Source organism: Dermacentor variabilis, chromosome 3 (assembly GCF_050947875.1).
Source record: "Dermacentor variabilis isolate Ectoservices chromosome 3, ASM5094787v1, whole genome shotgun sequence".
NCBI classification, from domain to species: domain Eukaryota; kingdom Metazoa; phylum Arthropoda; class Arachnida; order Ixodida; family Ixodidae; genus Dermacentor; species Dermacentor variabilis.
Window position 1 is genome coordinate 68,420,440 of NC_134570.1, and position 13,733 is coordinate 68,434,172.

The 13,733-nt window shown below is 45.1% G+C and overlaps 1 protein-coding gene across 1 annotated transcript in view; it reads left to right on the forward strand.

The window, feature by feature from the left end:
• The window catches only part of LOC142575827 (uncharacterized), a 43,947-nt gene that overhangs the window by 24,635 nt on the left and 5,579 nt on the right, over positions 1–13,733 (forward strand). Inside the window, exons 2-5 of the mRNA XM_075685524.1 lie at positions 10,575–10,666; positions 11,496–11,525; positions 12,294–12,398; positions 13,193–13,240. Coding sequence (XP_075541639.1) covers positions 10,640–10,666; positions 11,496–11,525; positions 12,294–12,398; positions 13,193–13,240 — 210 coding nt within the window. The 5' untranslated portion in view covers positions 10,575–10,639. The remainder of the gene's footprint in view (positions 1–10,574; positions 10,667–11,495; positions 11,526–12,293; positions 12,399–13,192; positions 13,241–13,733) is intronic.

Here is a 13,733-nt window from a genome sequence, read left to right on the forward strand (position 1 = left end):
CTGGCACAAGAAAATATCCATACGATGGCCCAGTGCCTCCAGGACGCGATGTGGTCAGTGCACTACGAAAGTTCTCCACAACTGACGCCATCGTGTTCTTCTCGGCGACCGCGCACGAACATTACTTTTGTTACCGCGTGGTCAGTTTCCTTTTTCTCCTAATTGATTTTTTTCTGCTACTACTCCGCCCCGTCCCCTCACATCATTTGACCGCATCATATCGTCATCATCACGATCACCACCAACTTCATCATCTTCTTCACTGTCATCGACGTCCGGCCAGGACGCGAAGAAGAAGTTTCGCATTTACTTGTGAACGACCATGAGGTTTTCACGGGAAACCGTCCTCATTCTGCTCGTTTTCTGCATCGTAAGCTCACCCATTTATCACGCTATAGCGACAGTTTTTAACTTACTTTATCGAATCAGTATCGCAATTGCTGGCCGGACGCAGACGTGTAATTTACGGCCTTTGCTGTGGCGCCGACGCCATTCCTAAACGGTTCAATGAACAAACCCAAATTCGACGACGAAAGGGCGCTAAGTTTTTGGTGGTGAGGCTGTGATTGGGGGGGGGGGGGGGGGGGGTGCCAGTTGGTTACACATTCTTTTGTGTAAACGCGCAGTTTTGCTCAAAACAAAGAAAGACTTCAAAACAGCACGGAATGTGGTGTGTGTTCCGTCCAATTTTGAATTATATTTCTTGGTTTTGTGCAAAACTACTTTTTTTTTGGCCGATACACTCACTGTTCGGGTGATGTCGTACTATTTTTTGCCGAATTTCTAGCTTTACATTTTCCAAGAATTGATTGCCCCTTTCACAGTGAAGCTGCATATAGCTAGCCGAGTCGTCCGGCTGTCCCTCTGTCGCCTGTACGCCGAAAACTACTCCGGTGCTACTCCATGCGCATGCGCGAAAAAAAGAAAGAGAAAGAGGCGCACGATTGGCTGCGCCAGTAGTGACGTCGTTGCTCCCTGTCGCAGCTGAGAGTGCGAGCAGCAGTTTCTCTCCGGCTCCGAAATGGGTAGGCGACGCGTCATGCGTACTCCAGGGGAGGAGGTAGCTTTCGATCAGCATCGCCGCGAGCAGAACCAAGAACGAGAGGTCTACGCCGTGCGATGCTGCAGGCCGGGCACAAGAACGGGCTCGTGCAGTCAATCGCAAACAACAACTGCGTACCGAGGATCTGGCAGCCTACCAAGCCATCGTTTAATGAACCGTCGGGATTACCCAGTGATAAACACCGGGGCCGCACGTCTCAGCTTCGCTGGTTAACCATCTGTACGGAGTGCTAGGGCGATGTTTTGTGATAAGCTATTGCAGCGTACTTCCTCCTGCGGTAATGCAACTGTTGGTTGAAAAATGCTGACCGGCATTCCGGCCAAATTTAGAAGTTACGGGCTTTTACGTGCCAGAACCACGATCATATTGTGAGGCACACCGTAGTGGCGGACTCAAGAAATTTGGACCACCTGGGGTTTTTTAACGTGCACCTAAGTCTAAGCACACGGGTGCTTTCGCATTTCGCCCCTGTCGAGATGCGGCCGCCATGGCCGGGACTCGATCCCGCGTCCTCCTGCTTAGTAGCCCAACACCATAGAACACGGCCAAATGAACGAAGCCTGCCCCATATATACATGCAATCTCTAGCTGACCTTGCGAAATTGAAGATCCACAGTTTATAACAAGGCCCGTAAACTTGTCGATTGTTCTTGCTTCTATTAGATTCTTTGGCTATAGAGAGTATGCATAGACTGTACGTATACAAAAATTGCCATGTTTATTTCCTTGGCCTCAGAAAATCTGTAGTTCACGTTAACAACTATGTATAGGTAGTAAGAATGAGTGAATATTATAAATTTTCAACGCGAATCTAACAGTCCTTGCTAATCTTTTCGTACTCGATTCGAAAATTCAGTATTCGAATTTTTCCAATATTAATTTCGTACGAATTGCGGTTGTTATATAGATGATCAAGTTCTGTAACAAACACATTGATGAGGTCAGTTATGCACAATAGTTTGCAGCTGTTGAGTAAGCATGTCTCGTTTTAAGCAGGCTATGAGTTTGCTGTCCCTCTTTAGACAGCCGACGCAGCCGACAGCGGCTGCGTATGACGCGGCTGATCAAGGCCGCGTGAGCCTTATCTTTAAAACAACCTGTGATAAGAAGAGACTCTAGGTGCGCCGAAGGCTGACAGCCTGACACCGCTTAGTTGAATCGATACTTCGCCGTTTCGGGCGAAACTGCGACTTCTTTTTTTAAAGAGAAGCTTTCGCTGCCTCTTCTCCCGACCTTCCCGGCGCTGCTGTGGTCTTGCTCGCGCATGCCGCTGGGTTTCCTGAGACAGCACCAGATGGTGCTCGACTCCGTGCATTCCGGTCCACGTTGATTTCTCAACAGTGATTCGCAGTGGAGAACAAGCACTAGGAAGCTTACAAGCAAGTATGCGACCCGTATGGTGAGAAATACGGCAACAAAGAACGTCAAGCGGGAAGTCAGATAGGCTGAGACAATCTCATGGGTGGCGGCAAGGAAAGGAAACCTGCCATGAGCGACTACTTAAGAGGACAAGACGAATTTAGGGAAGAAACAATTTATGATAACTTAAAGAGAAGCTCTTTACTTTTCGATGCTAAATCAGGATGCCTTAGAACACGCACTCATAAAGCGGGATACAACGAGGAAGAAGAAGCATGTGCTTGCTGCGGTAAGGCTAGGGAAATGATGGAGCATGTTTTATTAGAATGGGAAGATATCTGCCCAGAGGTCGATTTCGGCAACTCTGGCCTACTTGAAGCCCTTGGATGCATAGAGAGCTAGGGGAAAGCAAACATGTAGGCAATAGAGATTAGTAAGAGGCTATTGAGAGGTTTGTGGAAGAAAAGTAGGGAAACGACAAGCAAAGGAGGCGTAAGAAACAAATTTCCCAATACGTGTTCAGAAAGTTTGGCGATATGAATTCTTCGTGTTTCTTTAATATAGGTAGGGCCTTACGTAGTATAATTAGAATTTATTATTAGAAGTTGGGTGATATTAGACGTATTTAGTATACAGGAGGAAGTCCCATAGTCAGACTGTATCGGTACCTCCTGTATAAGAACAGTTATGATAGTTAACATATCGAAGCAACAGTAGGATATAATAAGGTAGTGCGCAAGCAACAACAAAAGAACGATTACAGAGCAAATTACATAATTGATTACAAATAATAACAAGGTTTAGCATATCTCATGGTAGCAGGAAAAATTGTGTGTGAAGAAAGTACGAAGAGTTTATTTACAACAACAACAACAAAAGAAAAACAAAGCGAAAAACGCGAACAAAAACCGAATACAATAAACCTTCTCGTTAATCTTTCAATAATAAATGCAGTATTAGTTCTTTTTTAAATTGGTGTAAAGATGTTGCGTTTTTCATTATGAAAGGAAGAGTGTTCCATATTGATATGGAAGTGAATTCTACGGTCTGTTTATCATCGTTAGTGCGGACTCTTGGTGAAAGAAAATTCTTATTCAACGTAAATCTGCTGATATTATGAATCATCAGTTTAGATGGTGAAAATGTGATTGATGGTAGCTCATTATTCACAAATATGTAGAAAAATATGCCTAGGTTGTGTTTAGTGAGTCCAGAGATAGTAAGGAAGTTATTCTCATGTAGTAGGGAATTGGTATTAGAAAAGCGTGGACTACAAGTAATGATTCTTATGACTTGGTCTGAAGTGTCTGGAGAGACGCAATATGAGTATTACAGCTGTTCCCCCCCCCCCCATATCATGTCGTAAGTAATGTGAGAGTGGACTATTACGTGAAAGTGAAAAGCAATGTGGTACGTGTGAAGTAAGGGCGTGTTTTAAGATGCGTATGCCGTAAGCTGATTGTGATATTTCAAATTACAATCAAATAGAACACCAAGGAAAGATGAATCTAAGCTTGGAGGAAGGCAGTGAGGACCAAAAGTGATAGGTCGAATGGGTGGTATGCTTCGCTGATGTGAAGAGAATACAAATTTAGCTTTAGTTGCATTAGTAGATAACATAACATTACACCACCTTAGGATATTTTCCGTCAGCATTTAACTTATTGACGAGAGATGAGATATATTTATGAATTGTGAATACAGGGGTGTCATCTGCGTAAAGAATCCATTTTCTGGAAGAAAGACAATTAGGTAAATAATTAATATAAACAAAAAACAGAAGTGGCCCCAGGATAGGGGCTTGGGGCACATCAATGTTAGTAATTCACTGTCGTGAATAAGCATTAGAAATAGAAACAACTTGAACTCTGTTATGTAAGTAGTTTTTCAGTAATGAAAGTGCGGGCCCGCAAACGCAAATTGCTTCGAGCTTAGAGAATGGGATATTAGAATTTATGCTATCAAATGTTTGCGTTAGATCGATAAAAACTGAGGCGGCGAGAAATCCCTCTTCGATTAATATTTTTAGCTGCTCAAGTATCGACTCTGGAATATCTATGGCGAGAACCAAACTGGCATGAAGAGCGCGTATGAAATTTACAAAGGTACTTGGTTAGCCGTATTTGAATTATTTCTCAATAATTTTACCAAACTGTAGTATGCAAATGTAGTTATGTAATAATGACCTGTCGCCTTCTTTCAGAACTGGGATGATTTCGCCATGCATAAATTCAGAAGTAAATAAACCAGTCTCGAACAATAAATTAACAATAAAGGAAAGTATGTCTGAAATCAGGTGCACAATTAATTTAATGTTAGCAGGGTGCACCTCATCAATTCCATCACTTGCCACTTTTAAATAACTTATAACAGCAGTGATTTCTTCTGGTGTTGTAGGAACTAAAAAAAATAACGATGAGGTAGATGGTTCATGCTGATGATCTGTGTAGGAAAACGTAAATTGTTATGAAAGAAAAAGACTGCTAAAAGCCTCAGCTATATCGGCAGGGGCATTCAGCTCTACTCTATCATCTAAAATTATGCATACCTGCTTTAGTCGTGTGTTCCTGTTTAAGAAGGCGTTGGCAATCTCCTATTCTATTTAGCGTCATTAGCAAGAGCTTCGTGGCGTAACCCACCGCCCCGTTCCGAGGGGGACGCTCACAGCATCTATCCATCCGTCCATCCTGACCGGAGCGGCCGCGGCAGCGTTTCACAGTTTGTGCGTAATGCGCGTACTCTGCTTGCTTTCCTTTGCAATTTTAGTCTGTGATAGTGTGACCTCCTTGGATATATAGTGTAAATATTGCAGTTGTCCATAGCCCGAAGACAGCGCTTGGAGCTGGCGTCTCAACAGCGTGCTGGCCACGTATGCAGAAGGAACACGTAAACCAGCGCCAACAAAATGACCCTAAAGCGTGCATTAAAGCGTCGAGGACACCCAGGCCCGAAATAAGCGTCGCCTGAAACACGAGCGTCTTCTCTACACAGCGAAACATGGTGCAGACCGTGGATGTACATTTATATACAATCTATACATACAATTATAACTATAATTGAAATACGTACAACTACGTAATATAACCAAAGTTTAACACATCTGCCACGATGGCGATGTGCCATGTGAGCCAATGATGATGCTAAGCCCTCTCAGAAATTCTGAACGATGACGCACAACAACGCGTCAAGCAAACACGTCTCCCTGTGTGTTCTGTAGACTGCGTAGACAAACAGCAGTGGTTCACGCAAGGTAACGTTTAACAACTCACCACTCTCGTATTAGACTAAACGCTGAAGAAATTGCAGATTCGCCGCCGATATCATCGCTAATTATCGTCAGTCAACGCAAGCAGCATACAAAGTTTCGCTTAAATCGACTCCCACAGTGCGTGGGATCCGCTGATTTTAAGAAAGCCTTAGACGGCTCATTCATAGGCTGTCGGATTCTCGACCATTGGTGGGAGTCAGACCCACGATCTTGGGCGTTAATTAAGGCAAATTAGGCAATCAATTTCTTTAAGAATCGTGAAGCCGAGGCGAAGAAGCGTCAACATGACCTATGGTGTTAATTAAGTCAATGTTAATCAAGGTACACTTAATTAGGATAGAGGTAATTATGACACTCGAACAGACGACCTTTTGTCGGAGTTGAACCCACTTGGAGATATGCGTGAACCGGCCATATCTCCAAATTGGATTCTAATTGCCATCGCAAACGTCGAGAGTCGCGCCCATGAGCTTTGTGGGAATCGAGCCCTCGACCTTTGGTGGGAGTCGAACCCACCTGGATATATATGGGCTAGCCGGCCGTATCTCCAAGGTGTATTGCAATTGGCGCTGTGAAGGTCCTGAGTCGAACCCACGACCTTTGGTGTTAATAACGCGAAGTTGATCAAAGCACTCGAATCCACGGCCCAACATGGATATATGGGCGAATCGATCATATTTTCAAGTCGGATTCCAATTGACGTCGTGAAGGACGACATTCGAACCCACTACCTCTGGTGTTAATTTCGGCGGAGTTAATTAAGGCACGGTTAGTTAAGGTAGATTTAATTAAGGCACTCGAACCCACGACTTTTCGTGGGAAAAAACAACTAATAGGAAGCAAGAACGCATTGGAATGAAAATTACAAGTAATGTAATGAATGTCTCGTGAACGGGCAGGCTTTCACCTTCATCCGCTTCAGCGTATTTCCTTTTTTATCCGCCAGCTATTTTCTTCTTTAAAAAATTTGAACATTTGGTAATTGATTTGATATTCGATGGTCGTGTTTACCGAGTATTCGTAATCGACCGGATTCGGATATAATTATTGGAACAACGCTCAAAATTAGACAATCTGTAGCAGTAACAGAAAAAAATCGTCTACGTTCTTTCTGTTCGTTCCGTTATATTAATGTGTGTGTATGACTGACGTGGAATGGTGTCCTGTTCGCTTCGCAGAACCACCAGGTGCACTTATTACTAAAACTTGAAATTTATAGCGTTTCAGCTACCCGTTCCGGTCATTTTAATAACGCAGCGTAATACAAGGTGGTTATGTCTGTCGGCCACGCATTATTCGGAACGCTCGGCATTAGGAACTGTGCGACGTAGTCACCAACAAACAATTTATTTACCTAGTACTTAGAAAACATTTCACGAATTAGTTTGTTAAAGAGAGAGGGGGGATGGTAGACAGAGAAATTTAGGAACTGTGCGAAGTAGTCACCAACAAACAATTTATTTACCTAGTACTTAGAAAACATTTCACGAATTAGTTTGTTAAAGAGAGAGGGGGGATGGTAGACAGAGAAGAGGAAAGCCTGCTTGCCGCATGTATAGCACGCAGCTGACACCTGAACACCGGTCAGCCGTGTGGTTATGGAGGAGAAGGGGCGGAAAGATTGCAGAGATAGGAAGGAAGAGAGCGCTTTGGAGCTGTTACCATTGCCAGCATTTACTGCTCTGCCAACGCTATAAACGGTGGCAACCTAAGAATTACAAAGAAGCTCCACCCACATAAACGCAGTGGACCTGCTCTTCACCTCTGCAAGAGAGCTGAACCATCTGGAATCCGCCCACAGCTTAATGACTTTGGTCGGCTAACGTAAATGCTTGGCTAACTAGGAAATAGAAGATAGTTGCTTCAAAATAAATGTTACCTCTGGCTGAGCAGTGACATCAGGATCACCTATAAAATGTACCTAGATGTTCAGCCTTCATCTTGAAACCAGTGGCACAAACGTCGATCTTATATCGCAGTGGCAGGATCGAAGCGGAGGAATGGTGAAAAGATGTCCTATATACGTGCGGCATATAGGAATCCTGAAAGTTTATGGTACTAGCTTTTCGTTACAAAGTCGCAGTAGATAGGGTCAATATCGACATAAATTTGTACGCGCTTACTGGCGCCCGCCAACGCGTTTCTTTTGCTCTTGTAAAACGCGATCGACATCTCTGGTTTGGATAAAGCACCGCATGCTTATATTTCGACAACGTCGTTGATTAACTTCATCCATTGGCCGAACACAGTGACTTACGTTAGTTTGCGTCAAAGCAATAATTTTGAGTCTAGTGATCTTAGCTTACTGGTAGTGAACACGCTTCTTCCAAGCGGGATGGTTACGCGGAGGTGGACCACCTTGCTCACCTAATTAAGAATCATCAATGGGGGCAAGGAATGTGTACTCCGTGCTTTAAAGAACTAGGTTGAACAGGTCGACGAACTAATTTTGAAGGCAGCTGTCCGGGGGCACTGGTAAGCAAACCAACAAGCTATACTACAGGTTGACAAGCTGGCGATGCTACAATTGCAACGTTGTTTAGCGGTGCCTCATTGGCGGATTTCCCGCTATATATGGATCCATGCTTTAAACCACGTGACTGATCTCGACGAATAGAATCGCGAGGAGTGCTGCATGGAAAGTTCACGGGTATCACTGCTCTTCCTTTGGGAGCATTTGCAGTAAACGTAGTTGTTGTTCTGAAAATCAGGGTGCTCGAAGCTGTGTTAGAGGGGCGAAATTGAACAAAATACCCCGTATTTCCGCCACTATACCCACATAAATATTGGAGGCATTCATTGCCGATACGCTCGGAAGCTGCTAGAAGTTGCACAAGTGGACACGCGTTTGCGCTTACCTTTCTCACCGTCTATTGCAGGCTGCCAACTGCTACAACATCGGTAATTATGTGTTTGGTCACTACAGGGTTTTTGGAAGTGAGTCCGTTTCTAACTCTCTTCTTTAATGTTAAGCCATATGTCACTGTATGTTTTACTATTGCTTTATGCGTTTGAATGTCTATAGCTTTATTTTAAAGATGCGACGCACGAAAATGTACTAAATAAACTCAGTTCTGGGGTTTTACGTGCCAACGGCAGAATATGATTACGAGACGCGCCGTCGACGACCCATCGAAATGCGGTCGCCACGTTCTGAATCGAACCCGCGACCTCGATCTCAGCAGCACAAGGCCATAGCCACTGGACACCTCCGGCGGGTGCGAAAACGCGCACGGCATGTTGTTGGACATGAACAATTTCAAAGGGAGTGGTGTGGAGGGGGGGGGGGGGGGGTGATGGAGTGCTTCAGGATAAATCTAGAATACTGACAAGCTCCCCCTCATCCCCCTTCCCTTTTTTTTTCTGTGGAAAATAATTACCATATTTTCCGGTCTATTGTCCGCACCGTGCGTATAGTACTTGAAATATAGTACTTGAACATATTTTGTTAGGCATACATCACGTTCACCAGTAGCTGAGAGCAAAACCTCAAGAATTGTGAGGATACCAAATGCGACCTGAGGTTTCTTGGATCTTTGTTCATAATTGGTGTGCTTCAGGTTTTTACCAGGCAATGGTGAGAACATACTGGGTCTACAGTGGGTCAACTCGATATCTGAAATGTTTGGCCTCGGCATCTATACTTTCTTGCCTGTGAAGAGTTTTTGTAAGCACATTCACGCAAGGTAACTTCTGCGTTCAGGACCGAAGCGGGACGTCACCACCCCCGCCCCCGCTGTCAGTGTTCCTAGTGTCTTTATAAATTATCGTTTCCAGAAGCTTCTCGGTCACATTTAAGAGATCCACTGGTTTCCACACATGGTCTCCTTGGTTCTCGAACCATTGGAAGAACCTAAGTGTACTCCAGCGGCGGCTGCGTACGACGCGGCTGAGCGCGCCCGCGCGGGCCCTATCTTGAAAGCGGCACGCGATGAGCACAGAGTCTAGGTGCGTCGAGGGCTGATAGCTTCGTGTGCACTGCGTTCTGACCGCTTAGTTCACGTTGTAGTGAGCGGCAGCACAAAGGCCAATTCGCTCGCTGCTGCTGCCGCTCTTCCTCATGCCAGCATTTCGACAGCGACTGTCCGCGCTCATTAAACGAGATGCGTTTCTGTTTGCCTGTGCGCACGTGACACCATGCCTTAGTTAGTAAGTGAATGTATCGAGTTTATATGGCAGATAAAACAACTATCTTTATTTCTTATAGGTGTCGACTTATTTGCTATTGTAATCGATGCTTCGCATTTCGGGCGAAACCGCGACTTTTTTTTTATCGTTTGTGTAGCTAACCAGGTGCGAAAACACCCACCTGTGGCCGGCTCCCTTTCCACCAAACCCCTCTCTCCGAAAAAGTTCCTGGCCATGTCATTACTTTTTGCTAAAACTAAAATAAAGGGCCTAAAGTTTGAGTATAACAAGGAAACTTTATGTAACAAGGATTAAGCGCAACGTTGAAAAATTAGGAGCCCACTTACCTGGAATGTTATATTCTACTTGAGATCAGAAGAAAAAAATGAAGACTGACACGTCGCGTAATGCGTTGAACAAAACATTCTGTATGGGTTTGGTGGTCCATGAAAGTAACAGAATGGGTCTTGGGGGAAAGGAAACGCAGTAGAAGTAAGTATACTATTGTAGGAAGCGTAATGAGATTAGGAAACCTAAAGGCACAGGTTAGAGTTAGCTGACAAGAGATGGTTGTAATGGCACATTGCTAGTAGATACCTTTCTTCAGTTAGCACAAAATAGTGCTAACTGCAGAACTGGTGATGGTAACTGGTAACTGGTTATGGTGACGAAACGGAAACTGTCGCCCCATGGTTCCACCTCTTCGCACGCTGATGCTGATGCACTCCGCTTCTTGTTACCCGTAAACTGGGACAGGTCGTGGTTTGATCTTCGACGTCTTGCTCTGCGTTGAGACAACTGTCAACCTGGTGTCCGACTTCATGCTGCTCAAGGTGCTCAATCAACCGGTAAGCACTAAAGGATATCGCAGCGTTCGTTCTAAATACAGGGAATTCCTAACGGCGTCCTTATCCTAACTGCTCATTCCCCACGGCCTTCCCGGCGTGCAAAAGGAGTATGTTCACTCTTTTTGAAAACAATAGTAAGCCTATAAGAAAATGGGGAATATTAGGGGCATTTTCGTAAAGGGAAGTCAAATGTGCAATAAGCATGCTCCCTTCCGCATTTACGGTAATTAGAACTCCTTTTTCTTTTAGAAAGAAATTCGAGCTCGTATGCGAAACAGAAAGCGTACGCAAAATATAACTGCCGTGTTCGTTGGGCACTGCAGATACAGTATCAAGACTTCGTAACCATGGCAACAATAGGTAGGACCAAATAGCGTGAGACGCGGATCACAGCAATAGCGTGTGCGTTGTGCTAACTTTGGCCAAAGTTTTGAATACACGAAAACGCTATAGCAAAACGCAACTGAATGTATGTCGTTGACCTTATTTTATTGCAAGTCAAACAAATTTGCATTCAGTTTTGTAATACAGTTGGTCAATATAACTTGCGAAATTTAGGAAGTCCTACATGAATGTCCAGAGAAAAGGTTGCAGTGTGTTCTTGAAAACGACCGATCCTGCACTATCATTCCTACCTATTGCGCAATAATTCTTTTTTTTTTGCATAACGAATACCCGCAAAAGAAAGCATGTGATGCTCTGCGTCGAGTAAGCTTTCGTTGCGTCAGCCCGTTTCATAACGCTTACAATTCGTCAGCCAGAGACTCCGCTCAGTACCCGACAAACTGTTCATTCCTTTGACCCTATCGGCTTTTCTGTAATGTTTCAGGCTACCCCTACCCAGCTGGGTGCCCCTCACGTAAGTACATCACACCGCTTGAGTTTTGGGACAAGGAGAACAAGAAAAAAGGGCTTTTTTTTTTTTTTGTCGGCGATGGTACGACGACCTTGCGAAAAAAAAAGTATCAGTTTGCTCAAGAAGTGGAGGAACCCTTGCGATTAAATCATTCCAATATGGTGCCACATGCATGTGACTTTATCATAGGGCAGAATTTGTGCGTTGTCGCTTGTGTTTGAAATTTCGAAATGATAAAAGTAGATGGTGTCAGCGAGCAAGGACATGGCGTGAGAAGGGACGAGGAAGGGCTGTTAGTACCGTGACTGTTCAGCATCCGATCAGTAAAGGCGCAAACATTAGTCAGCAACATGGGAAAGGAAGGATAAAGATATATGTGCAGAAAGGGCAAAAGTTAAGTTGAAGCCTCTGCGCGCAGAAGCTGCCGACAAAGCACTAAACGCACTCGGATAGAAGACAAGGCGCGGGAAATTCTGCTGTGTCATCGCCGCAGAGCAAAGCAGACGAACTGACGACGCCATGCGATGCCAAGCCATAAATACGCCTGAAAGAGGCTTCATGTGGTTCCCCGCTAAGGACTTGTAAATGATAAACAAAACAACGCTTACCACCTTTCGGCCCCGTCATTAGCGCCAGGGTCCAAGTCGGCAAGAGAAGGTTATGAAATTTCCGTTAGTAAAAGATGGCGCTCACTGTAACACATGAGCATTTGTCAAATGAACGCTGCTTTTTCCCGCTAACTATGTAACATGTGTGCGTGCACGTTCGCAGGCCGAAGTGGTGGTGACGTTGCGCAAGTTCCTGATGTTGAACACCGGAACCATAGTGTTTTGCTGCGTAGTCCACATAGCCGCATCCCACTACACAGCTCAGAATGTAAGTGTTCCGAAAGATAACCACCGCACTTCAGTGACACAGCGCATAGTTTACATTGACATTCCATTCATTTGCTCGTGAACACTTAAAGTGCCGCTGCAATTTTCTTTTATGACGATAAAGAAAAAAAAAAGGCTTGCGCGGTCTGTAAACAATGCTGCCATGAGCATGCGTGCCAAATAATATTCAGCTGCATACAGCAGGAAGCCCACAATGTCTTATAAAAGATGACTCGCCCTCTCCTGCGGCTCGTCGTGGCGCTCTCTATAATGCTAAGCCTATGACGTCATAGACCAGCGCGACAGCCCATAGGCATACGTCATGACCATGACTTATCCCGGAACGCAAGCTCGTGCATGCATACGGCAGCCTCCCCACTTTCTTGCCAACGGGAAAGAAGGAGTTGAGCCCGATTTACGCTCGAGCCGCACGCCGCAACACCCGCCTGCCGCACGTGTGCGGTCGCGCGAGAAACTGCACATGTCGCCCGCCCGCACGCGTGCGGCAGGCGGGCGGTGCGGCGTGCGCTCGAGCGTCGTTCCGCCTGCCCTGTCACCGCTTCTACGCACTATCTTTGTCAGACACCAACCTCGAAGGGTTATCGTAAATGCACCGTCTCGCGGTAACGGTACACGCTAAAGTGGCAGTGATACATCTGAGAGTGCTCCTCGAGCGTACAAGAGTGGATGCATGAGCTTGATGTTTCGTTGCCCGATGTCGTTGCTTTTGGTGCTTTTAGGTTTAGTTTCTCAAGTATATCGTGAGGAACTTGAACCTGACCCACCCCATTGCAGGTCCGCGTGGAAGGAGCTAGCTCCGTCCAAGAAGAAAATGCTCTGCGGGTGAGCTAAAACAGATTTGAATTCTTCTCGGCGCTGCTTGAATTAGTGTCTTTAACTGCCCTGCGGTTTAAGTCGCTGCTTAGCCTCCGCAACTACTTCGAACATGTTCCGCTTCTTTGTTGCTGTCAAGCAGCTTCTGGAAGCGCGCTACGTTTCATTTTTTTCCTCTCAAAGTATCGTTATAGGCGTTCCTACTAAGACTTTTAGCAATATTTAAAAATAGATGTTTTGAAATAAAAGGGCCGTTCTTTCACAGACCTTCCTCTAGCGGTGTCGACCGTGGGGGCACAGGGGATATACGAAGTAATTAGTTGCTAACGAACAAAAAATCCGATAATTATATTTCAAACTCTTAATGTGAGCGGGCTCATTGTAATCTGAAAGCATATTTAGCGCCAGCAAACAAAGACGGAAGGGAGACGACAACACAATGCGCTATGTCGCAACACAATGTCGTCTCCCTTCCGTCCTTGTTTGCTGGCGCTAAATATGC